The sequence below is a fragment of the Syngnathus typhle genome, linkage group LG20 (assembly GCF_033458585.1).
Source record: "Syngnathus typhle isolate RoL2023-S1 ecotype Sweden linkage group LG20, RoL_Styp_1.0, whole genome shotgun sequence".
Taxonomy (NCBI): Eukaryota; Metazoa; Chordata; class Actinopteri; order Syngnathiformes; family Syngnathidae; genus Syngnathus; species Syngnathus typhle.
This window is the reverse complement of record NC_083757.1, coordinates 758,163-783,227: the sequence shown is the minus strand read 5'-3', so window position 1 is coordinate 783,227 and position 25,065 is coordinate 758,163. Positions and strand designations below refer to the sequence as shown.

General features: G+C 46.1%; 2 protein-coding genes across 7 annotated transcripts; one reads left to right on the top strand and one right to left on the bottom strand.

Annotated features, from left to right (window-relative positions):
* Window positions 1-1,310: 1,310 nt before the first annotated feature.
* LOC133144148 (sodium bicarbonate cotransporter 3-like) lies at window positions 1,311-18,278 on the top strand. 5 transcript variants are annotated; one of them, XM_061266621.1, is made up of 26 exons: window positions 2,761-2,947; window positions 4,652-4,733; window positions 4,790-4,939; window positions 5,695-5,833; window positions 5,961-6,121; window positions 6,248-6,436; window positions 7,122-7,493; window positions 9,571-9,650; window positions 10,344-10,501; window positions 10,611-10,698; window positions 10,860-11,006; window positions 11,454-11,560; window positions 12,113-12,287; window positions 12,501-12,634; window positions 12,723-12,968; window positions 13,336-13,441; window positions 13,532-13,693; window positions 13,773-13,886; window positions 14,045-14,206; window positions 14,278-14,529; window positions 14,596-14,664; window positions 14,737-14,910; window positions 14,975-15,112; window positions 15,197-15,297; window positions 15,450-15,501; window positions 16,115-18,278. In XM_061266621.1, the coding sequence occupies exons 1-26, from the start codon at window positions 2,912-2,914 to the stop codon at window positions 16,136-16,138; spliced, it is 3,618 nt and encodes a 1,205-aa protein (XP_061122605.1). In that variant the 5' UTR covers window positions 2,761-2,911; the 3' UTR covers window positions 16,139-18,278. The 5 variants fall into 5 exon arrangements, with proteins under 5 accessions (XP_061122603.1, XP_061122604.1, XP_061122605.1 ...); XM_061266619.1 differs by lacking the exons at window positions 2,761-2,947; window positions 15,450-15,501 and adding an exon at window positions 1,311-1,492; XM_061266617.1 differs by lacking the exon at window positions 15,450-15,501 and having other exon boundaries at window positions 9,571-9,659.
* A 217-nt stretch (window positions 18,279-18,495) lies between these two features.
* LOC133144149 (homocysteine-responsive endoplasmic reticulum-resident ubiquitin-like domain member 2 protein) lies at window positions 18,496-22,091 on the bottom strand. Of its 2 annotated transcripts, none has more exons than XM_061266623.1 (9): window positions 22,011-22,091; window positions 21,421-21,644; window positions 20,644-20,721; window positions 20,469-20,570; window positions 20,194-20,318; window positions 19,872-19,985; window positions 19,517-19,807; window positions 19,325-19,433; window positions 18,496-19,077 (listed from the first exon to the last, which is right to left on the bottom strand). In XM_061266623.1, exons 2-9 carry the CDS (start codon window positions 21,568-21,570, stop codon window positions 18,901-18,903), a joined length of 1,146 nt encoding a protein of 381 aa, XP_061122607.1. In that variant the 5' UTR covers window positions 21,571-21,644; window positions 22,011-22,091; the 3' UTR covers window positions 18,496-18,900. The 2 variants fall into 2 exon arrangements, with proteins under 2 accessions (XP_061122607.1, XP_061122606.1); XM_061266622.1 differs by having other exon boundaries at window positions 21,816-22,061.
* Between the last annotated feature and the right edge of the window lie 2,974 nt (window positions 22,092-25,065).

The following is a 25,065-nucleotide window of genomic DNA, read 5'->3' as shown; positions in this document are numbered from 1 at the left end:
ACAGATTTGGGGAGTTCCCTTCCTCTTCTTGGTACCGTCACCATTTGGGACAAAGCAATATGCACTGAACCCTTTGGGACAGAATAACTTGAAACAAAAAATAGGGCACAGTCAATACTCTTATGATGATCTTAACCTTAAATGAGACAGACGGCATTGACTCAAGGGCAGATTTGGACTCCATTTTGCCACCGAAAGTTTTTGCCTGTCGCAGAGAAACCTTTTCTCCAATCATCACAACACCTCGCAGTGACTGTTTGTTTGACTCCCATATTCCCTGCGCAGGTGGATGCCAGCACAGTTCTTCTTCCACTTGTCTAAATTCTGACTCACCTCATAGCTGCATTATTTAGCAGGCATGGAACAGCACACTTCTTCCTTGTGCGTGCTAATGGGCTGTCAGTATCTTTCCCATTCAGGGTACAATTAAGAGGTGAGAGTTGGCGCTCCCACTTTTTCACTTCTATTTCTGAGCTACCGAGTGATTATGCCGGCCGGAGGGTGACTGGCGGGTGAGGAATAGGCTTTATTTTGACTCTGTGAACACATTTGAGTTTAGATTCCATAGGTTCATGTTATCAAATAAGAGTAACGATATTCAGGAGTGAAGCTCTTGGTGTGGCTTTTTCAGGGGAAGTGTGTTCCATAATTTCCAATTCATTTAAGATATGACTGAAGCTTTAATTGGCCAATTAAAAGAGATTTTTAAATTTGCAGTAAAACCCAGCATGGGTTTTATGTATTCTGTCACAGTAACTATTTATCAAGGAATTATCACACATAAAGGGTCAGAGTATTTGGAATACCGGATTAATAGGCGTCTTTTTTGAACATTGAGCGCAGTTGTTTATACAACACTGACCTCTGCTGGTAGAAATGAGTTAAAACCTTTCAAAATGTATTTCGTTTTGTTTTGAATGAACATAATGAATGAAGTATGAAAGCATGAACACAATATACTGCATGCATATATGCACACACATACAAAATAAGAGAAAAAAAAACGTGTTTTAAGATGAATCCTCTGCACTACTAATCGCATCTGATCCGTGGACGAAGGAGCCCGGGGAGGTAAGGTACGTATGTTGCGAAACCATTTAAAGATTTCCAAACAAATGACAAAATCTTGCACATAAAATATAAATGAAGTAATAAAGTAAGAAAACAGAAGGGTGTTAGTTTAGTATGCAACAACAAAAGTCCAACCTTACAATGACGGCATTCGTTTCGATTGGCTAAAAAATGTTAAAATCCTATTGGCTACATTAGCTGTCAGTCATTGTGGAGGCGCGGCCTGCTACGTCATTGACTACGCCAGCCAGCCAGTCCCTCTAGTGTTCGCTCAAGTGTCTCACTCGCCGGGCCGGTTTCCTCTCCGCGACTCTACCGGCAAAAAACCAAAACGAAAAAAACAAAACACTGGTGGCCCAAAAGTCTAGCGGGGAGTGCGATGGACGAATCATCGGAACAAACACGGCCCTTCTTGAGAACCGTATGTACCCAGTAGTGCTTCCTTCACGCCACATCTGTCTGTTTCTTTGTCCCGCTGGCCGCCCGGCCGGCCGGCCGGCGTCCTTTACGTTGTGTTTGCCAGGCTAAGGCAGCTGTGATGCTGAAGGCAACCAATTGAACTCAACCAGCCGGCAGCAGCTGCTATTGTAAGCCAGCCGGACAGCCAGCCAGCCGGCCGGCTTTCTTATTCTGGACACGTGGCAGGGTGATAAGATGCGCTTTGGCTAGCTTCGCGAAATGGGGACTTTTCAGACCAACGCGTGGCGTGGAAATCAAAATTCTTGCTGTTTGGCTTTAGTTTGACGCAGGGATATACTAGTTACTTGCTAGCTATAATAATCTATATAAATAATAAATAAAGTTCCAGGTGATCCTGTGCAGTCAGTCGCCTTTGACAAACTTGTGCATGTTTTTAACAAAACGCCATTCACATTGACAATACGCCATGCAGTGACGAATCGAATGTGTCACAGGGAACGTTGAATGAGTTGAATTAGAGATGAGAAAGCGGAACCGCATCACAATGAGAAGAAAAAAAAGTGAACAAAGTTGGCAAGAGAATCCCCTAAAGCGTTAGTAACGGATGGGATCATGGCTGTCAAACTCCAGAGCTGTGCGAACAAATCCAAAAAAGAAACTGTGCTAAGTTTAAAATGACTGGTGTGATATTGCTTACTGCTATGTGTCTAGGTACTTATTTGTGCATGTATAAGCATGTGGTGGGGAAACATGAGCCCTTGTGTGCTCAATGAAAAGAGCTCACTTCATCACTGCCTACGTCTTTCCCCAGCCATGGAAGTCAGTGGCTGGGTTTAGTGTTGCAGAGGCAATGCTTAAGCTGCTGGGATGCATGCATGCATGCCTGCCTGCCACACAATTCAAATCTTCAATGAAGCATTGTCTTGCTCTGGGCAAGTCCTTGTCCATTAAAAAAAAGTTAATTTTGAATGGTTTGTATACACATAGTTGGGGTTTTGCATTCCTAGCTTGAAAACAAAGCCGCCGCCGCCACCACCTCCTGAAGTGCCTGCTTCCATTTATGTGTGTGGGGGATTGCTTTTCATTTGTGACCTGAATACCTCGGCGGGTAAATATTAGTATGTCCTCCCTACGTGTGCCTATGTCCTCCATGTGTCGCTGTGTGCGTGTGTGTTTTTTTTAGCTCCTGGCCAGGTCCAATAAAATATTAATGGTGCCATGGTGGGATTGGCTGGTGAGCAAGGAACGGGCTGACAAGTGGGTAGAGCAGAGCACTGTGTTTTGCAAGCAGCTCTCTCTCCCTCCCTCCCTCACACAAGCAGAGGAATCGGGAAGAGACAAGTGTGATTGTGTCTCCGCCGAGTGCGTTCCCTACGAGGTTCTTGTCAGGATTGAGCTAACGCGGGTTGCTCGGGTCTCAATGGACAGACAGAGGCAAGAAAAACATGCGCTAACGGTAGGTGCTCCCGTGCATGGTTTGCAGGTGCTGGACGGTGTGTCCCATCTCCAGTAAGGCTGCATGCATTGTTGATGACTTTTTATTTGGTCATTGGAGACAGGAGCGCCATTAAGCAGGCAGGGCATCCAAGATTTTAGAAAGTCAAATCCAAGGTGAAAGGAGGGGGTGGTGGGAGCTTGTTGTTTTCGTCGTCGTCGTCTTCTTCTCTCATTCATTTGACATGCGTCCTGAAATGGGGACGTTTGTTTTGTCATATTTGTTGATCTTAAGGAGTGGAGATGAGTCGAAAGCAGCAGGCAGAGAGTGTTATGGCTGCTTGAAGGACAAGGAGAAAAGGATACTGTTAGAGGTGCTCTGCCAAGGTGCTGGAACGTGCAGGTGCTGCATGCTGTTTGAACAGATGACGTTTTTCGGCCTCCCTTTTGGTTTTCTTCTGAGCGCTCTCGTGTTCATCCATATTCAGTGAGGAGCGGGGCGGAGCGTTCACAGAGAACAGATTGGGGGTGCTTAACTTCAAATTTCCAAAACAAATGGCATTAATATGGATTCATTTTTTGATGTGTACGTCAGAAAAATGAAAGAAATGACTATAAGAAGCCCGAGTGCTCATCGTGTTCCCAACATACTTGACAGCATCATTAAAGCCAAGCACTACACGAACAGGTGCTAGTAGAACACAAATGGAATTTTAAGGTGCTTATGAAGATTATTATTTTTTTCTTAACCAGCTTTATTTGCATGTAAACATTGGCTCATGTGATTCTTGCACTGATCAGTCTTCTAGTGGACGCAAAGTCATAACCCGGACTGAATAACAATAGAACCATTCTGCTAATACATGTGGCTCATACTTTATGGCTATAGCGTATTTTAACATCCGCCCGCTATAGTTGTAAGAAAGGGCTTCATAGCAATGAGGGAGCATGCTAAACTCTTGCCTTTCAGTCGTGCACAAAGTCATGCCAACATGAGGTCACTGTCACCTTGTGGTATTTATAAACCGTGTCAGGACCTCATGCTTCCAAACATGACTAAAGATTGTCATTCGTCTACCTAATTGACTTCTCATTTTATTTTTCTTCATGTTAAATCGACTTTATTTTTTATCTAATTTGGTGGTGGCGGGTATACTATTTTGGGAGGCATGATGTGGTCACATCATGTTTTCTGTGCTTGTAACACGGTGTGATGGTCATGTGACATCTGGTGCGTCCACACGTGCTGCAAGAACTAAAAACAGTTTCTCTGCAGCTGTCTGAATGACCTAACGCTTACGGCTAGCGGGTCAAAAGACCACTAATGACCTTTTTGTTATTGGACGAACTAACGACGTCTGATTCTGAGGACTTCAAGTGACCCACAATCTCCTGTAAAGAGGATCGAGTCAAAGGATCAAACTGGTTTCAAGAAGGCCAGATGACGGGGATTGAAGGGTCCAACAAAGCGGGAGGGATTCGATGCCTAGTAGAAGACACCCTATTGAAAAATGTTCAGTCTGTATCATTTTCAGCAAGTGTTAAAATGGCCGCCCCCACCCCGAGATGGATAAAAACAGAAGAATTTGAGTTGGGCTCCACAAAACTTCTCATTGCATAGGAAATAGTCCATGTATCCATCCATGTGGACCTAAGGATGTGTTCACACTTTGGTTTGGTTTTGAATTCTTCTTCTTCAAGCATCCCCTTTTTGTCTTTTTCCTAGGGTCTGGATGAGGAGGCAATCGTTGACCACGGAAAGAGCAGCTTCACCATTCAAACCAACTATGAAAAGGACGACTTGGAAAGTAAGTTGCGATGGGAGGACGGCGCATTTTATTTTGATCTTCGATTGTTTTTCTAGGCCACAGAGCAGTGTACGTAGGCGTTCATGTTCCTATCGGAAGGGAGAACAAGCGGAGGCACCGTCACAGAGGACACAGGCACCACAGAAAGAGAAGGGATAAAGACTCTGATGACGGCAAAGAGGATGACAGAGAATCTCCCCCCTACGGTTAGTGCACTCCATTTCTGTTCACCTCCGCAAAGCACTTTGGCCTGAAAGTCTCAATTGTGAGAAAACAGGTGAATATAGAATCACTTTGTACTTGGATATATTTTTTTTGTTCTCATCACTTCACTGAAAATGAATTTTCCTACTCATTATCACGGAAAGGCTTAAGTGGAAAGTACCTTTTTGAAGGACAGTACTAATTCCATTCCGTTCATTCAGGTTGGATGGTTTCATATCCTAGTATATCATTTGTTCCCACGGCCACACTTTCTATGTGACGTAGGCTCGGCCCATTTTGCCACATCTCTATGAAAGCCAAGTGCAGGAGAGTTGTGATTTTCTCGAATACATTCACATTATATCAAATACATGAATATTATTGCTGCAATGTAATGATGGAGCAACTACTAACCGAGTCATTGCTTTTTGGGCATTTCTTTTTCTTCCAGTCAGACATGACAGGAACGGTTCGAGAAATACCATCGTTATTTCTCTTTCACATTTGACCAATACAAAGCTGGAATGTATATCAAACAAATTATTTTAAGTGTATTTACCTGACATGTTTCGGCGGGTTCTTCCGCGGAAGAACATGTCCGGTAAATACACCTCAAATCATTAGAAGAACCAGTGAAGTAATTGAAAAGGAAAAAAAAGATGAACTTAGTACAAAGATGGAATGTATTTGTGCAGGTGTCGAATGGCAAAGTGACAAGCGATTAGAATGCAAATGATGTGCGCCGCTACTTCAACAGACACTCCGTCCCAGCGGGTTCAATTCATTCTGGGCACGGAAGATGACGACTTGGAGCACGTCCCCCACGACCTCTTCACCGAGTTGGACGAGCTATCCTTCCGAGCTGGCAGTGCCACAGAATGGAGGGAAACTGCCAGGTCAGACTAAAGAGAAGAAGAAAATAACATGTCAGCTTATGTCACAGGAGCGAGAGTCCTCCTGCACATCACAAATCTTTGCGTTTCAATTGGTGACGTCTGCATTGCTTTTGGAACTGCTCCGCAGGTGGCTTAAGTTTGAAGAGGATGTGGAAGACGGAGGAGAAAGATGGAGCAAGCCTTACGTGGCCACTTTGTCACTGCACAGTTTATTTGAACTGCGTAGCTGCATCCTCAACGGCACAGTCATGCTGGATATGAGGGCCAACAGTATCGAGGAAATTGCAGGTGGAGACTCTTTTTGTTCCTCAATGACGTGTAGAGGTTGCCATGAACTTTTGGACCCAAAGCTGCCTTTAATACTGCGTTAGCTTGGCTTACACACTCGGGTCCGTGTGCCGTTTCTTGCTTCAGACATGGTGATCGATAGCATGGTGGCGTCGGGCCAGCTCAAGGAGGACCTGCGGGCCAAGGTGCGTGAGGCTATGCTGAAGAAGCACCACCATCAGAACGAGAGAAAGCTCAGTAACCGCATCCCTTTGGTGCGCTCCATCGCTGACATAGGCAAGAAACATTCTGACCCGTTCTTGCTCGAACGAAACGGTGAGATTCTTCAATGCACTCACTTTTCTTTTTCCGCCATGCGATGGATCCCACGTGAAGTCTTTCTAAAAATGACATGTTTATATCTTTCAACGCCGCGTGCGTGCGTGCGCGCGCGCGCACAAGGTGGATGGTAAAAGTGAGTACCACCTAGGGATGGAGCAAAAACTGTGAAAGAGAAATCTGGGTGCCAAGTATTGTGTCTGTATGGCTGCCTTGGTTTGAAAATACTCATCTTGAACAAGCGCATGGCTGTAGCGCCGCTCGGTGTGAGCATTTTCACATTGGGATCGACATGAAGTGTGTCGTCGGTGATGGGATTAGCTCGAGTGGCAAGAATAAATTGGAGTGTGATCCCTGTAGGTGTCCTGGACTGATTTGCCTCTCGATAATTGCACCCATTTTGTCTTTCCTGGCATGCAATTTTGAAGCTTTGCCTAACCGGTCACGTGATTGTTTCAGCTTGAGTGAGAGAGACAGGACCCCCCTCCCCCTTCCTCACCGAATCATTTGATTTGCTCCCTCGATGCATGCGTGGATCTCTGGAATAACATTTCTGCGATGCCTGCCGCTCACCCTCTCTGGCTGGCTGCTTCCGATACCATCCTTCACCTGTTTTTCTTATGTGCTCCTTCATCCCTTTCTTCCTCTTTCTCCTTTCCCTGCCTTCTTTCTCCATTATTAGGAGAGGGCCTTTCCTCTTCGCGTCTGTCCCTCCACAAGCCAGGAGCTGGCTCTTCTGCCTCCAACCTGCCGCAGAGACGAGAGTCCCGAATTTCCGTCCTACTCAACCACCTCCTCCCGTCCTCTTCCTCCAACACGGGGCCCCGCCCCCCGGGCACCCCTCAAAGTACCCCCGCGTCCTTTCGCCGTGCCTCCCCGAGCCCCCCGCGCAACTTTGGCCCTGGTAGCATCCCAGAAGTGGTGGTATCTCCGCCCAAGGATGACGAGCCGCCAAAGTGGGCAGAGGAAGAGGCGGCGGCGGCGGCGCCATTGCCCCAGTTGAGCCGGCAATCTTCCTGTGCGTCCCAGGGATCCGAGCAGCTGCCCTTAGAAGGCAAATATCTGTGTAGCCCGCCAGTGTGAGTCACAGCTTGATCAGAAAACACTAGCACAAGCATGAAAGCTCTGCTTCCTGTTAACTTTGCGGCCATCTCATCAATTACCCATGGCGAAGTTCATTGCCCCCTTTTCCCACCAGCCTTTACACTACTGTGTAATGTCTCACTGCACTCGTGCGGAGGGAGGGAGGGAGCCAGGGGATGAGCCAGGGTGTTCAGGGCTTCTCCTGGCCACCCCGCCCCTGCAGGTCCTTTATTTTTAAGTCGAACAGTCAGTAGCATTGTGATTCTGGGGATGGACCCAAACCATGAAAATAGACCAGGTGTCTGCACCTTTATTCGGATTCGTACCAACATGCACTGTACATTACTACGATGTACTGTTTTACGAAATGAATCTTGAAAAAGCCCATTGAAAGAAGTTTGCACAGTAGTGTAAATGTGACTTTTCAAGAATCACTCGCTCAGTCCCAAGTCTCCTCTCTGACCGACCCCTGCACATTTTCAACGCATTCCTCCATGTCTTGCTTGATCAAGTTTCTTCAAGCTAGCTTTTTGGTTGAGGTGGAAAATGCTCCGCGCTCCGTCCCAGTGCTCTTTATCTTTCTCTGCCTCATATGCGGCATGTGCTGGGACGGCGCCTTGTTAGTTGGGTTGTTATTATTAGACGTCTGCGTGCGTAGCTCTGCGCTCGGCTCGGCCGGACCTGGCTCCGTATCAATGTATGGAACTTTGGCACAAGCTATCACTTGTTGAACCTGAGAAGTTGTGCAAAGGGTTCATCTTATTTTAGCCGCTAAGCGTCTGTAATTGAATCCTCTTTGAGGAGGATGTCAACTTTTTTTTTCTTCCCAAGAGGCAAGTGACTTTGGCTGTGGGGGTTGCCTTCCTTGAATTGGATTATCACGCTGTAATCACTAGTCTCATTAGTGTGCTTTGGTGAAAGTCGAAGACTTTAAATAGCTGAGCGCACGACTGTATATTTAGTGAAATAGTAGCGGGCAACTTTGGCGTGTCATTTGGGCTCTTTCTTTTGTCGCTATAGATTCTTGGAAGTGTAAGAATGTCCTCAGGTATCCTGTTCAAACTCTTGTGACAGTATATGAACACACAAGTTCTGTCTAGTTATGTATTTGAATGTTTGGCACAGATCTGCCCATTCATCACTTGTGTAAAAGTTGGTGTGTTGGACATTCCACGGTTTAGCCTTCCTTTTAGCGGATGCAACCTAGGCTGGCTAATCCCTCTCCTATTCCAAGAGGCTTTGTCGGGTATGTGAGCAATCAGGCTCCTGTTCACCGCTCACATCTATTGTTAAAAAAACGAGATAAATCAAAGGAATCCCACGTCAAGAATTTGCAGAAAGTAGTCAAAACAAAAATGCTGAAATGTAACCTGAAGTAGTTGGCTTGGCTATTCTTGAGTCGCGGTCATTAATCCTGTTGCCATATTTCCGCGTGATAAATTGAAATTAGCCAGGGATGACTTGGGTGTTCGTTTTTAATGGCCGACGTGCTGATGCAGTTGCTGGAAATAAATAGAGAGGGAAAACGCCGGGCTCTTGCCAAGGATCCACGGAATAGTATAAGGCATGACCCCCATTCTGCGTGGACATTACATTTCACAATTCATAACTAGCCGCATGTTAACCCAAGTGCTAGCGTTTCCTGTTTGCGTTTCATTACAAAAGCAGCTAGCATATATTCCATGTGAAGTTGCCGTACTCTCTATTTGTCCTGATTCCAAAAGCAGACGGTCACGTCCGAGACAATTTTTGTAGAACTGACGAATTTCACATTCCATATATGCGTTCAATTTCCTATGTAGCTTAATCATGGCTCGTGTTTGACTTGTGATTAACCCTTTAAATGAAGGTCATCCAATCAGGAAACTGCAGAACGTAGTCTATAACCTGCATGTGTGTGCGCTCTCCATTTCGATGTACAAAACAAAGCATTGAATTTCCGCTTGAGCGCAGTAAGATGAATGGAATGGGAGAAGTGTCAACGAAGATGTACCGATGGGTCGAATAACCTTCTGTTCTCACGCTGTCCGTTATCCGTTCCCCACCAGGACCACTTGTTCATCCCCACTCGGTCCCCAACTACCTGGACAGCGAGAAAGCGGTGGAGAGGCGGCCTTCCAAAGTAGGGGTCAGTAGAGTAAGCAGCAGTGTGGACTTCAGCAAGGTCACCTAACCGTAGTGCTGAGCACAGACAATCCATCCATCGCCGTGCAGGAGTTGTGTGGACCATTCCCTGATCCAGAGGGAACCTCACCATCTTCCTTTTGAAAGCAACATTCTGGAAATGTTTTGCTTTGCACGCTTGTCCATTTGGCCATTTCTATTGCTCCTCCAGCAAGCTGGCATGCAAGCTGGCATGCAAGCTGGCATGCAAGCTGCCATTAGTGGATTACAAAAGCACCCATCACGTGTTCCAAAAATAAGGTGCACTGTTTATGAGTCACCGCGCCACAGACTGCCATTGCACTCAATTATTCAAGTGTCATGGCAGGAAATGCTTCCCAGCTTTCAACAGTCTTTGCTCAGTACTCTGTAGGTGTCAGTCTACAACGGTCAGGAGAAAAAGTTGGGCTTCGCAATGTAGTGGTTAAATTCACCATGCAGATTTGGAACCAATAGACCTGCACCTGCGGCTGCACCTTCCATATATTGCCCCAACTTTTCTTCTGATTTTAAGGTTGTAGATGCTAACTCTCCTTAGCTTACCTTTGCTACACTAGCAACCTTCTGCTCTGCCTCAGAGCCCCGTACGTAAATGGCATTCCTCACACTTTACTGTCCGTCTTCTCTGTAATCGCATTCAGTGGTTCTCTTGGTTTAGGTGGATATGAATTTCATGAAGAAGATTCCTCCTGGTGCTGAAGCCTCCAATGTTTTGGTGGGAGAAGTTGATTTCTTGGAGAAACCTATCATCGCCTTTGTTCGGCTCTCCCCTGCGGTTCTTATCACCGGCCTCACCGAGGTTCCCGTGCCCACGAGGTACTCACTTTGTTTATTTCAAGAGGAATAATGCATTGGAAAAGGACCTCTGCTGCTTCTTATTTTCGTTTGCACAGTGAATGAAATGAAATGTCTGTCTTTTCCAAAGGTTTCTCTTCCTGCTTTTGGGTCCTCACGGAAAGGGTCCTCAGTACCATGAAATCGGAAGATCTATGGCCACGCTGATGACAGACGAGGTGCCGTCGTTAGAATTTTCATATGAACCCTCATTTTGTGCAAAATTCATGTTCCGTCAGGTGCATTGTAATGAATCTCACTGGCTTATTGTAAACAAAAGAAGATGCGAGTATTTATCCATGAGGGAACTCAGCAAAGACTTATTTGTGTGATTGTGTAGATCTTCCACGATGTGGCGTACAAGGCCAAAGACCGTACGGATATCCTGTCTGGGATTGATGAGTTTCTTGATCAAGTGACGGTCCTCCCTCCTGGAGAGTGGGATCCCACCATCCGAATTGAACCCCCGAAAAATGTCCCATCCCAGGTTGGTTTCTTTCGGTTAAGTGAAACTCATTCACTAAAGGTTTGCGTCTGCCGGGTCAGAAAATGGCTGCTATCGAGTGAGTTTAAAATTCTGCAGGTGTAACCCGGCACCACTGCACGTGCAGATGGCTGTGGTTATTCTAGCGAGGAGAAGGCATGGAACAGTACCTTCGTTGTGTTCCGTGCTATATGGAGGGTCTTGGACGTTTTTTTGTACCCTTCTCCTGGGTGATACCTTTTAACAATGAGGTCTCTGTAATGCTGTGGAAGCGCTTTTGCAGGCCGTGCCTTATCACTTCGATGTGGCTCCAAAAATGCCCGTCAACACGCAATAGAACGTTATTTGAGGTTAATCAGAAGCACTTGAAATTAGGGCAGGGGAAGAAAAAAAAGAAAAAGTCACTGTACTTGTCCGTATCTGTCTTCATATGTGTATGTTTGTGAGCAGCTCAAGAGGAAGAGGCCATCCCATCCAAACGGCACCGCGTCCCCAGCGGGAGAACTGGAAAAGGAAGAGGACCACCACGTGGGACCGGAGCTGCAGAGGACCGGAAGGCGAGTACCGCACATTTTTGTGGGACTGCAGAAAATCAGAAGGATACTTTGACTTCCTCTACAATTAGACCTTTTTTTTTTGTTTTGTTTTACATAATTTTCTATAAAAACTTTTCTCAAGAGGTGTCAATTTAGTTGAAGAAATAAGTAATACTAGAGCGCGTGAAACATTTCAAATGTCAGCGGTGCCAGTAGCCGGACATTTGTGTCTTAACGGTGACTGATTGTCTAAGGTTGTAGCCAGGCGTACAGTGCAGCTTTATATAAACCACGCACACACTCCAAGAACACTCTGCACACTGATTTATTTACACCTTGGTCCTGCTTTTCACCATTTCTATAAAAGGCGCAGAGCATGAGCAAGCCATAAATGTAACAGGGCTTAATGTAAAGAAAGATAGCAGAAAGTGGGGCAGTGAGCTTTTCAAAAGGCTGCCAGCAGCTGCGGCAAAAAGAAAAGAAATGAATGTCTCAGAGAGGATTGGTGGGAAAAAAAATCAAATGAGCAGTTAATCATACTTCTCTCTCTCTCTCTTTTTTTTTTTTTTGTAGGATATTCGGTGGTCTGATACTGGACATCAAGCGGAAGGCCCCGTTTTACTGGAGTGACGTCCGAGACTCGTTCAGCTTGCAGTGTCTGGCCTCCGTTCTCTTCCTCTATTGTGCCTGCATGTCTCCCGTCATTACTTTTGGAGGTCTGCTCGGAGAGGCCACCAAAGGCAACATTGTGAGTTTGACAGATTGGTCAGGAAATGCCAAAATGCGCGGCAGGTAGTGGCTTGACTGTAATGATTGTTTACTTGTGTCGCTCGGTATGCAATCAAGTGCTGCACAATGATATGAGAAGTGACACTTTCAATATCATCGTTTTTCTTTGCTTCCCTCCGCTTGCAAGCCGCGTTCTCTCTTTCTCATCGCTCTTTGTCTCTTATGTCGACAGAGTGCCATCGAGTCTCTTTTTGGGGCATCCATGACTGGAGTAGCTTATTCCCTCTTTTCTGGCCAACCCCTAACCATTCTCGGCAGCACAGGACCTGTTTTAGTATTTGAGAAGATCCTCTTTAAGTTCTGCGTGTAAGTTGAAGTCACATTTTGCATAGCGTATATGGGGGAGTTGATTCATAACCGTCCGTCCATGTTTTTTTTCTCCCACCTCCCTCAGCGATTACGGACTGTCCTACCTGTCGTTACGAACGAGTATTGGTCTGTGGACAGCTTTCCTATGTTTGGTCCTGGTTGCCACGGATGCCAGCTCCCTGGTCTGCTACATCACCCGCTTCACAGAGGAAGCCTTTGCAGCCCTCATCTGCATCATCTTCATCTACGAAGCTCTCGAGAAGCTATTCCACCTGGGAGAACATTATCCCGTCAACAGCCACAACATCTTGGAAAACCTCACGTCGTATTCGTAAGTATTTGCATTTTTTTAATGGGTCGTGTAGATTGAGGACACGCGGTGTCAAAAATGGATAGATGCACTCGATGCATACTTTGTCCGCATTTGGTATTGTCAATTGTCAACTGGGTGGCTTAAAAGTAAACAGAAGGGCACTCTGACAGAATGGAAGGAATGTAGCTTGCATATCAACAAAAGGAATTCCTGGCAAATGAAGGAGGTTGGGAGAAGTTTACTGTTGCTCTTTTTTTAGTATGTTCTTGGGAACGATCTCATTTGCTAAATTAACTTGGAGATGCTCCCATCACAATTCTCTCCCAAAGATTGAAATACTCAATCAGTCCATGAAATGTTCTTTTTCAAATGGTCTTGCTCGCAGGTGTCAGTGCTCTCCGCCAGCTAATGCCTCAGCTCAGCTCCTGAAGAAATGGAATCAGACTGGATACAGTCCAGACTCCGTACCCTGGAGTAGCCTCAATGTTTCGGTAAGGCCAGTGTCCAAGGCATTTAAAGACGACGGTTTGATATCGTTACAATGGCTGCACAGACTGAAATGACGGTCCTGTTTTCCGTAGATGTGTAAAATGCTCAACGGGGAGTTTGTGGGCACAGCCTGCGGCAGCCACGGGCCGTACATCCCCGATGTTCTCTTCTGGTCCATCATCCTCTTCTTCACCACATTCTTCCTCTCCGCCTTCCTCAAGCAGTTCAAAACGGAGCGATACTTCCCCACCAAGGTTGAGGGATTCAAAGCGACACTGCTTTAAAAATGGATTGCATAACAGCTCTCAGTTTGATTCGTTCTTTTTGTCGTAGGTGCGATCCACAATTAGTGACTTTGCGGTGTTCATAACTATCATGGTCATGGTGTTGGTGGACTATTTAATGGGGATCCCTTCCCCGAAGCTGAACGTCCCTGATCGTTTTGAGGTAGCCATTTTTTCTTCTTCTTCTTCCCCCACCCCCCCCCCCCCCATTCAAATGACTTACAGTGAGCAATGACTCCAATGATCTTGTGAGAAGCAGGTCAACACATTTCCAGGCTGTCCAACCCAAATTTGGCGCACTTTTGCCTCCTTCCCGCACAGCCTACTTCAAAGAACAGAGGCTGGCTGATGGATCCATTAGGAGACAACCCCTGGTGGACGCTGTTGGTGGCAGCGCTTCCTGCCCTGCTGTGCACAATCCTCATTTTTATGGATCAACAGATCACAGCGGTCATTATTAACCGCAAAGAGCACAAGCTCAAGGTCAGTCCCGGCCGCAATGTGCAATACGCGAGAGAGCGCAAATTGTACTCGTCTTCTTGACTGACCCGCAGAAAGGCTGCGGCTATCACCTGGACTTGCTGGTGGTGGCGGTCATGCTGGGCCTGTGCTCCATTATGGGCCTGCCCTGGTTCGTGGCGGCCACCGTCCTCTCCATCTCGCACGTGAACAGCCTCAAGGTGGAATCGGGCTGCTCGGCTCCCGGAGAGCAGCCAAAGTTTCTCGGTATCCGGGAGCAGCGGGTCACCGGATTCATGATCTTTGTCCTCATGGGCTGTTCGGTTTTCATGACATCTGCGCTCAAGGTGAGGCGAGGAGAAGCCACGCTTGTCTTTGTGCACTCTTTGATAACTCGCATGTGCTCTTTCCAGTTCATCCCTATGCCAGTGCTGTATGGAGTCTTCCTCTACATGGGTGCCTCCTCTCTCAAAGGCATCCAAGTACGTTTGGGAAACGTGGGCTCAGTTTGTCGGAAACTTCCCGAGGATTGATCCCTTTGATTCCCTCCACAGTTCTTTGACAGAATCAAGCTGTTTGGCATGCCCGCCAAGCACCAGCCCGATCTTATTTACTTGCGTTACGTGCCGCTGTGGAAGGTCCATATCTTCACCCTGGTGCAGCTCACCTGCCTGGTACTGCTTTGGATCATCAAGGCCTCTGCTGCAGCGGTGGTCTTCCCCATGATGGTAGTAAAGTTAACGTTACAATCGGAACGACTTGATCATTGACAAGAAATTTTTCCTTTGTCAGGTTCTTGCGCTGGTCTTTATCCGAAAGCTTCTCGACTTCTTCTTCACCGAGCGAGAGTTGAGCTGGCTCGACGACTTGATGCCAGAGAGCAAGAAGAAAAAAGAGGATGACAAGAAAAAGAAAGCACGCGCAAAGCTGGTACTTTCCATCGACGGCAAACATTGTGGTGTTGAGCCAGCCGGCCAGCCGGCCAGGTAGGGCCTCACTCACTTTTTCTTTCAGGAAGCGGAGTCTCGATTGCAGAAGGAAGAGCAACTGGGGCTGCAGGTCAGCTACGAAGGCTCCAATCTGCTAAACATCCCAGAAAAGTCCCTCTCGGGAAGGTCAGTCCATTACAATGAAAGCGCGTTTCTCATTGCACCTTAATTGTTCCGTGGCGTCAAAGGTCAACAGTGGCAAGAAAAAGCAAAAGCTGCGCTTTGAGGGCTGAGATGAGCAAAAACCGGTCCGAACTTTCTGACTGTATCTTGAACAGATCGTACAGAATAGGAGTAGTCGCCGACCACAGGCTCCCACAGGAAGAAGAGGTAGCAAGACAGTGTGTTTGGAAAACGACTGATGCATCCTAACCCTTCACACACACACAGACAGTTAGAGCATGGCCTAAACTCTACACATACTTTATAAAAAGCACTTTAATTGCTTAACCTGGTGTGTGTGTGTGTGTGTTTAAGCAACCTCACTATCATGTTCATCCGTGGAAACTTAACACTGCTTTTGCTGTGCTCTGTCAACTCTGGTGTTTGTGTGTTTGAGCCGTCCGTCCGTCCGTCCGTCCGTCCGTCCGTCCTTGGCTCCTCTTGCTTTGATGCTTGTCTTCTCTAAGTTAGTATTTGTGTATTCCCATTTCGGCACGGAGTCGTTCAAGTCTGATGAAATGGCCACAAGTGGACGGATCACTGAACTGGAGGGGTGACTCGCATGGCCCGCATTTGTATCGACAGTAGACGTGGATTTATTCTGCCGATTATTTTCCGATCCGAACGGGGGAAATGTGAGAGACGGACGGCGTAAGAACGTGAAGGGAATGCGCTGGCATTTGTTAAGCCTCCCAGACTCAGCAGCCCCTCCCTATTCCGTGACGGTCTTGTGTCCTTGTCTCCTCTTTCCAAAGTCTCATTTTGTCCTTCCTGTCAACAGCCGGGAGAAGGCGGCCTGCGTTAGAGTGGACGTCAGCCCGGACACACCGGGAGAGAGTTCCACCGCAGAGACCTTCCTGTGATAGCCACACAGCTGACATACTGTACACGCAGCAGGTGAGCTCCACTTGGGCGCTAAGTTGCCGAGGGTGTTTGGCGCCATTTTGGTTTTGACCATTTGCACCTCTGATGCCAAAGGAATGGGCCTCACTAGTGACTGAGTTTCATTTCCGTTTTATGATGTCTCTTTCCATACTGTATAGCGTTCACAGTGAGTGAGTGAGTGAGTGAGTAGCCCAGCGCAGTGTTTGAAGGTCATATTAAGAGCGCACCAGCACCATTCAATGAAGGCCATTCAGGAAATATCCGTGCCGGTGAATAATGTCTCCTAACTGATGTGTCAAAAACCAAAACCCGGGAAGGAATTAGAGAGAAGTCGACACCACATCATTGCAGGTCAAACAATCATCTTTTCTCATGCTGCTTAATTGTCATCCGAAACGTCTTTTTGTATCTAAATGTAGTAGGTTAAATATGAATGCAGGTATCCAGTATCTACTGTGATCGATCTTTTCATTTGTAATATGTCAAAGTTACTTCAGAGGCCATATGAAGTCTGTACTGTACAGTAAGCACTTTGCCAGCATCCTTTTCTTACCCATTATGAATTCTAGTGTACTATTATATGATTTTTTTTTCAACGTTGCTTCTTCTCCCGACTATTTGTTTTACGGCAATTTTGATTGTCAGGAATTTTGTGGAATTTTTGGTCGCACAATTTCAATGGTTTTGTTTTGTTACCCCCGAATCGGTCCCACAACAGTTTGAATCCGTGATTTTATTTATGAATGTTTGGAATGCAAACGGCTAACATCACAGCATCTCTTGATCTTTGCACAACTGGATGATTATCATTTCATCGATACGATTAGATGCTAATAATAATAATAAAGGATCTGCCCAAGTACAGTGGAACACATTCGATTGAAAATAAAAGACACTTACTATTCAAGTATTCCTTAGTGCCTGTTCTCACTCTCATTGCGAATAAATGGGAGACGATCGTAGAACATCACTTTGAGGTAGCCTTCCAAAACAGAAGCACACGTGCCATGAATCTCAACTGACAGCGACCGATATCCTCACTTTCATACGTTGTTCACTGCCACGTCACTCAACGGACCAGACAAATGGCGAAAATAGGATTTTGGTTTACAACCTTGGGTGTTCCACTGTACTTTGCGCCAGTCCCCGTTGTGTTTCGATGACGCCGACGACACGCACACACCCGGCCGGCCGGCATACTCCTGCACACAAAACACCAGCCAAATGTTGTTGTTGTTGTTGGGGGTAAAAAGAATCCAAGTGGCCCCAGTTAGTTGCACCTATTTTTTTATACCGTCTATTACTTTTATTGTGTGTGTGTGTGGTGGACAAAAAATGTTTTTATTGTCCTGATGCTAAACATTTTATGCAACGCATATATTTCTACTGTAAATGTGACATTTGTAATATTCTACAAAGCCGATCTAATTTTGGCAAAGTGCAGTCTTGTTTTAGCAATAAATGCTCCATAGGAATGGATCATCCGTGACACTAGCTAAATATCCAGGGAAGGAATCATTATCGCTCTATCTGTGTCTAGCTGTAGTGACTATGTGCCTTGTCAGAGCTCTTTATGTGCAAGTGTCGTACTTCCAATTATTAAGTGGTCAGATACATGTACGCGGTGGCGGCGGCGGCGGCGGCATCCAATTAATGAATGCCAAAGACAAAGCGGCGTCAGTTTAGAGTGGACCAGTGCACTATTTATTGACTGGTGTGTACTAGTTGGCCCATGTCTGTATTCAAGTTGTAGCCAGCCTCCGGCTGCAGACTCCACTTGTGGACTTATTATCTTCCATTTACAAACTGAATTGCTGTTTGTAAGTGTATTCTGTTATGTCTTGAATGTTAGATGGAATGAGTAATGCGAGGAGGATCTTGGGACTAAGTTGGCTCGTGCCACACGGCTTTTAAACTGGAAGTGAACTCTGACCAATGGGGTCATGTCATGCAAAACAACCGCTGTTGAGTCCAAAAAAAGACAAACGTTCTGGTTAGCAAGACTGATGACTTACTGTATGTCGCAGTGGAAAGCAATAAACATCAAAAGTATCAACTGATCCTGGTTGTTTCTTCTCATTTAGAAATCCAAAAGCAACTTCATTCATTGGTGCTGCATGCTCTGATTAGAGCTGAAGGATTTGGATTTAGTGGTTCTCCTCAAAACGGTCACGTTTTCTGAACCGATTGTATTTCTGGCATAAATGCAAATATTGAAGCTTTTTGTGTAAATGATCATTTTTACTTCCAAAGTTGAAGAAGGAAGGAGCAAGACCATTTCTTCATAGCCCCAGAATAAGGTCATTCTTTATGACTGATCGACCGTGTTGCTCAGGGTTAAAAATTCAAACAAAACACAACCCATGACAGCGTCTCCGCATTTTAAATATGTAACAGCAGCAGCCATTCTGTGGTGTCAGGCAGTTTGACAACAGCCAACTTTAAAAAGCCATCTTGTCCCACAAAGAAAGGATTGCATCCGTTGACCTTGTCTAGTTATAGTAGTGTTACTCCTCGTGTCTCCTGATGCATTTGGAATACATTAGAGACAAGCGGGTCAGACTAAGCTAACATGGCACCACCATCGATCGATCGATCGATCCATCCAACGTCCATTCTTCACATTACAATTTTCAGCCCAAAACAAGCAGAGCAGCTCGCCGCTTTATATTGAAGTCCAGCTCAGTTGGCAGCATTTTGCGGTCCCTCGGGAATGAGCGACATGAAAAAGGTGATGATAAATGCCCACATGGAGGACAGGATGCCCGTTTGGGGGATGACGCCGTTCGGGTCCTCTGCGCCTTCCTCTCCACTTTCCCCGCCTTCATCATCGTCGGAGCTGTCGTCTGCGACGTGTTCCTGTCAGGAAGGGGGAAAAAAAAAAAAAGCCAAAACCTTCTGTAATTCTGCAATGATTGCTCAATTGGAATGGAATGAAAAAATAAAAGATCACAAGCATGTCTTTCCTAATGTCATTCTTTTAGATAACTGGCCACAACATTACAAGCACTTGCGTAAAAGCAACCTAAGCGGTTAGTTAGTTCTATTGCTGTGGCCGGTGACAACATAGCCAATCAAGCCAATAGCCCAAAAGTCAGCCGCATACCATTCCATGGAGGTCATTGTTCTGTAGCTCTGCCTCCATCTCGTCCTGATTTTCTCCAGGAAGCTGCAGTTCATTTTCCAGGTTGAAGGGAAACCAGCCGGCCTGGTGGCTGTTAAGCACAAATGACGTTACACAATTTGGAAAGGCGTCGTAGAATTGGATTGCATAAAGCGATGCGGAGGAGCCACTCACAGGTAGAGCACCAGCATGGCCGTCATCACCATGAGAAAGCGACTGAAGGACGAGTAAAAGTACACGATGCTAAGTAAGACGGCGGCCCGGGAAAACGTGTACACCCAGTCCAGCCAATCCCGGTTGAGATCCTCCTCGTTCAGTATCTCCCCCCCTTGGGCGTTCATCTCCACTTCGGGGTTGCCGCGGCGATCCGCCCGCGGGCCCTGGCTCAGGGGCTCTGCTTGGGGGACGGGGGGAGTCCTGGGTAGGCCGTGGCTTAGGTTTTGGGAGGTGGCTGCCAGTAAATGACTGTTGAGAGAAGTCGTGCATTTAAACGAGAAATGACTAGCACCTTGGAAAAGTCAAGACTTACTAGTGCATGTAGAATTGGCGAGCGTACAACTGCTGCCACCACAAGAGCGTCATGGGGTTGTAATAGGGGGTCGCGTTTGTGGGAAGGGTGGACATTGCAGAGAAATGACTCCAGCTGGGAGGGGGGGGAGAAAAAGAAAAAGAAGACCACCACGACACCATGAAGCGCATGCAACAATCGACGTGCCGCTCGGTTAATCGATTGAAAATTCCGCACGACCAACACAATTCTTGACGATCAATAAATGGATAATCACGCTAGCCGACGAACATGGATATCCATTTTTTTTTGCATGATGATGATACAGTGAATCCCAGAGTACCTGTTGATGAATTGCTGATGCAACTGCTCGTAAGAGAACTGTACACCTCGTTGTGGGAGTCCGTCACCGCTCTCCTCGGATTGGCTGTGTCGACCGGGGAAGGAAGGACGAGCAGTTTGAGTGACCTGTCAACCAGAGCATCCAATTAGTACGCTTCGACTGGCAAGAGTGGCCGTATGGGACCTCTTTGGGCACGAAGGCGAGCGAATGATGAAACAAAATGGAGCTGATGACGAAAGAGGAGCGAGGAGCATGTCACCGATGCGCTCACTCACCGAGGATTCGGCCGCGCTCTCTCGAGGCCTGCGGGTGGGCTTCGGGGAGCTGGGGGGCGTGGGTGAGGGGCACACCAGATGAAGCATATGATACTCGTCTTGCTGGAAAAGGCATTGCAAAATGTTCGGACTCGTTACGCCCTCGCCTTTGCTTATACGACTGGGAGTTACGTACCTTTCGGAGCACATCTTTTAAAGTCAAGTGATCCAGAAGCAGCTTGCCAGAATACACCAGTCTCTGGTCTTTGGAGCTCTACCCGGAAAAAAAAGGAGAAATTCCTCATCTGGCCCCTCTATTGCACAAGCCACCACAACACAAAGTCTAACCAAGCCAGTGCACATAATGTCGCTATGTAAATCTTAACCACACCACTAACAATGTAATCCTTTCTAGACTGGAGGATTTGAAATCCCCAAATAGCACATATTGCTTGACCTCTTGACCTGGCTTCACATGTCCATCAATGCGCTCATATTCTTTCCAAGTCTTAACTTGCTCTTTCCAAATCGGAAAGAGAAAAATCGATATTTTCTACTTCTATGTTTGGCGCTAACGTACAGTGCATCATTTTCAATTGTTGTTGTTTGCATTTGTTGATTGACACTTTGATGTTTCGACAGGCGCCGGCCGACGAGACGGCTCCTCTTTGACACACCCAAAAGTGTGGAAAGGTAGGCTGCTATTTTGTGTCGTCTGCTTGTATGTTTATCGTGTACTGCGTCTCGTCACCGTGGGATGGAGGAAACGGAATTTGGCTTTCTTTGTGTGTCTGGACATATGAAGGGATTGACCATAGAGTGACTTTGAACTTTGAACTACTTCTTTCTCCAATTGACCTACTTCACATGGTTCTGAGGGGAAAACAAACATTCCATTTGCACGACGCCTAACGAGCATTGGTCAATACTACTCGGAAAGATGTTTCGAGTTCACGGTTGTTTTTCGACTCACCGGTTTGCTGGGGTAGACATCTGCCAAATGGGCTTTGAGTTTCTCCACAGTCCAGTTCTGGCAGCAATTAATAGTCTGGTCATCATATTTCTGGTTGGGCGCCCTGATGACAAGTGTAACCGCACCGTCCATCACACCTTGAGCCATCATTCTCAAGCATTTGTCTTGAAGTGCAAAAGGCAAACTTGTGGAAACACCAAACGTTACGTCAAGTTCATCTCTGGCTGCAAGGTGAACAAAACAGGGAGGGCAAAGAAAAAAAAAAGAAGAATATTTTGATCAGGATCTTATTTAGAGTGCTGAAAGAGTCGGACATTTCGCAACAATGCAATCGTCAAACGTACCTCCGTGCACGCCACAAACTGCTTATTATATTGTAATCATTCCTTAATTACCTTGGTTTGGAGAGTTCAATGTACACTGTTGACGCAACTAGCCGAGCTAACATTTAGCCCCACTAGATATTAAAGCCGCTGGTGCGTTTGATCGTGTTAAGCACAGGGGGGGGGATACAGATGCCTTTCAAAAGCTAAATAAAAGGATGATACAATTGTATGGATTGCTGTAAGATGACGATCAATTGGGTTTACCTTAGGGGTTGGTTTACGCCTACCCTGCCGAGCGAGCGAGCGAGCCCAGCTGTCTTCTTACTCGTTTGCCATAAGATGGCGTTGCAAGAAACTTCAATTTAGTACAGCGCCTCTCGGTGTTCGGGACACAAACTACTCTCTTATTCCAGAGCGAGTCATGTTTTGCACGCTTGCAAATTGCAATATTGATTGGTGGGAAAAGTCATGTCATTGTGAAGATTGTATTGATGCCATTTGATTGCTGCAAAAAGTATGACTTGCGATTAAAACCTCAATCGCTTCGAGGATTCCAAAAGGACACGCAACAGAACAGGAGCGTCTTTTCATTCCAAAATGCATCGAGACTTGATTCACAAACGAGCCACTAGATGGCAGTATGTAATCATTGTCACCACTGTGTGATGGATGCACTACAACTCAATTCATTATAATATATGGGGGAAAAGCTCAAGAAGACTTTTAAATTGTGAATGTATATCTCCCGATATAAGTAATAGGTATTTTATATACTAAAATGAGCAACAAACAAAGCATTATGGACTGATCGGACCAAAAGGCCAGCCAAGACTTGAGGACTAAGAAAGGATCTGCTCATGATCCAAAAAACTGCCCCCCTCTGATGGATGGATGGATGGATGGATGGATGGATGGATGGATGGATGGATGGATGGATGGATGGATGGATGGATGGATGGATGGATGGATGGATGGATGGATAGATGGATGGATGGATAGATGGATGGATAGATGGATGGATAGATGGGAGGGAGGGAGGTTTTCCGAAAAACAAGAATGAGTCAACCTTCTGTGAATTAGAGCCTTGTGCTTACGAGACCGAACGAGAACAAGTCGAAATCAGACAAGGTCAATTACACGTTACTGGACCGACGACATCCCTCCAACCTCCCTCCCTCCCTCCCTAACTGGTGCTTTAAATGGAAGCGATAATGACTAGGAGGGAGATGGTGGGTGGCTGGCGCTTCCTTCATAGTGATGGTATTCGTATCATCTTGCGGAGCGAGGGTCATTAGTTTACATCAAAGAGAGGACGACCCCGAGCCACATCACGGCAATGCACGCGTAACATGTGCTGCAATCATGGGCTATTTGTGGTCGCCTCATAATGGCCCCTCGCAGACCTTAAATATGCTTCTCAGCAGGCTACGGATACGCGCCACTGAGACAGGAACTCTTGGCCACCGATACTGTGAAAAGGAGTGCTGAATTTAGAATTTCCATTAAGTCAAAATAGTTTCCTTTTCTCGGTGGATTGACGCTGTTTCTGTGCAGGTAGTGGATTGGGTTTTTTAGACAGATGTAATTCTCAAGAGCAGGATGTAGCTCTTTGTAAGTGAAGATTAGTTTTCATCTCAGAGAGCTCTTTTGTGAATTTTATTTCGGTCAGGAACGCTAAAGACATATCCCATTGATTGTCTTTTTAAAAAGCAGGCAATCTTTCCATTCAACCTACCGAAATACATCATACTTCCCTTTTTGGTTCTTTGAAGAAAAAAAAACAAATCTTTTTCACTCAGTCTGTCTTTACCGTATTACTAACATAGAAAGTCTCTTGATATTGTAGAAATAATTATTGAAATGCCCAGATGAGAAGGAATCCAGAAAAGGGATGACTATTTTTTGGTCATCTGCAAAAAATTGATAGTCAAGGTATTTTCCAATAATGAATCATACTTCCACCATGAATAATGCAATAAAAATGGACTTTTATCTAAACAACTAGTGCACTCGTAGCATGGTGTCTATGTCTTGGAAAAGTGGTGCAAGTCCTGCTAAGATGTCCTCTGGATGCGGAATTTGTTGGCTTCCGTTTGAAGCCGACGGAGGGAGGGACGGACAGACGGCTGGCTTTGTTGGCTCTCTCCATCAGGGCAGCCCGTTTCCTGTTGCCGGGTTACCATAATTATGACATTAGTATTCGCTGTTGAGCTGCAGCCGGAAGCATTCAGACAATGACGGCCAATGCGGGTCATTGTGATCATCACAAACGCTTTTGCCCAGCAGCAATGTTGTTGAATTGTATAGTTGCATGATATATTTCGGAGGTTCAACCTCACAAAACGTTGGTCCAGCCAGGCATATTGGTGTATGCATTGGCTTTGTGCACACACAAAAGCTTTGGTTGTCGCATCAATGCGGTTTTGCAGAAGATGCTTTGAATGCCTTGGTAAAAATCCAGCACAGATGTCCTTCTGTTTGCACACTTTTCACCTTTGGAATTTTGACCACATCACCACAGCAACAAAGCTTGCAGAGGCTCGGGAGGACTCCATATGTCAAGTTCAGTTTCCATGGTAATGTGTTTCTTTGCGGAAGAGGAGTTCCCTGTGTGAGTGTGGTACTCAACACGCCAATCAAAGCAGCAATGAATTTTTTTTTTTTTTTTAAATGTTCCTTTGGAATTGTACTTTGAGACTGTGGATGTACTGCGTGATGTCTGTGCACAATATCAAAGGCTGCGTTGATGTTGCCGTTGGGACGCAGTTGCTACTTTTTGCCTCTAGCCTGCCTTAGGCACACTTTGTGTCACTGTGAAGGTGGCAAGCGGGCGCCTCCCCAACTTGAACCTGGGGGGCTTTTTTCTTAGCTTCTGGGACTGCCAGCTTGCTTCCTACTTTTGCTGTCAAGTATATCTATCTCCCATATCTCCATATGAGTCCATCTTAGAAACAGCACCTCAGCGCCTTGTCATCAAGATGAGAAAATGTCATGTATGTAAAGGTCAAGTTGCTCACTTTAGCTGAGCAATATGAACACTTGCTGGATTGAATACGCAATGAACGAGTCATGCCGGACGACGTGTGGCGCGCCTCTCTGACTTTCTCTGTGACTGACTGGCCAAAAGATAGAGAAAGCTTCAGCCCTGTTTGACGTGAACATTTTCTGACACAGAAACAAAGGTGGGGGGTGCCGCATGCAAAAAAAAAAAAAGGCATGATTACATCGTTCGTTGTTGAAGTCATCGGGCTACGGGGAGCAAATTGCCACCGTGTCAAAATGTAAGCAGCCGATGCTTTCATCAAACCATCAGGCGTGG

Coding starts and splice junctions, on each gene's coding strand:
- LOC133144148 (XM_061266617.1), top strand. CDS start 2,912: ATGGACAGACAGAGGCAAGAAAAACATGCGCTAACG. Junction 6,437..7,121: donor GTTCTTGCTCGAACGAAACG/GTGAGATTCTTC, acceptor CTCCATTATTAG/GAGAGGGCCTTTCCTCTTCG. Junction 14,207..14,277: donor GCAAAGAGCACAAGCTCAAG/GTCAGTCCCGGC, acceptor ACTGACCCGCAG/AAAGGCTGCGGCTATCACCT.
- LOC133144149 (XM_061266623.1), bottom strand. CDS start 21,570: ATGATGGCTCAAGGTGTGATGGACGGTGCGGTTACACTTGTCATCAGG. Junction 20,571..20,643: donor TAAAAGATGTGCTCCGAAAG/GTACGTAACTCC, acceptor TGCCTTTTCCAG/CAAGACGAGTATCATATGCT. Junction 19,808..19,871: donor CGCCAATTCTACATGCACTA/GTAAGTCTTGAC, acceptor TTCTCTCAACAG/TCATTTACTGGCAGCCACCT.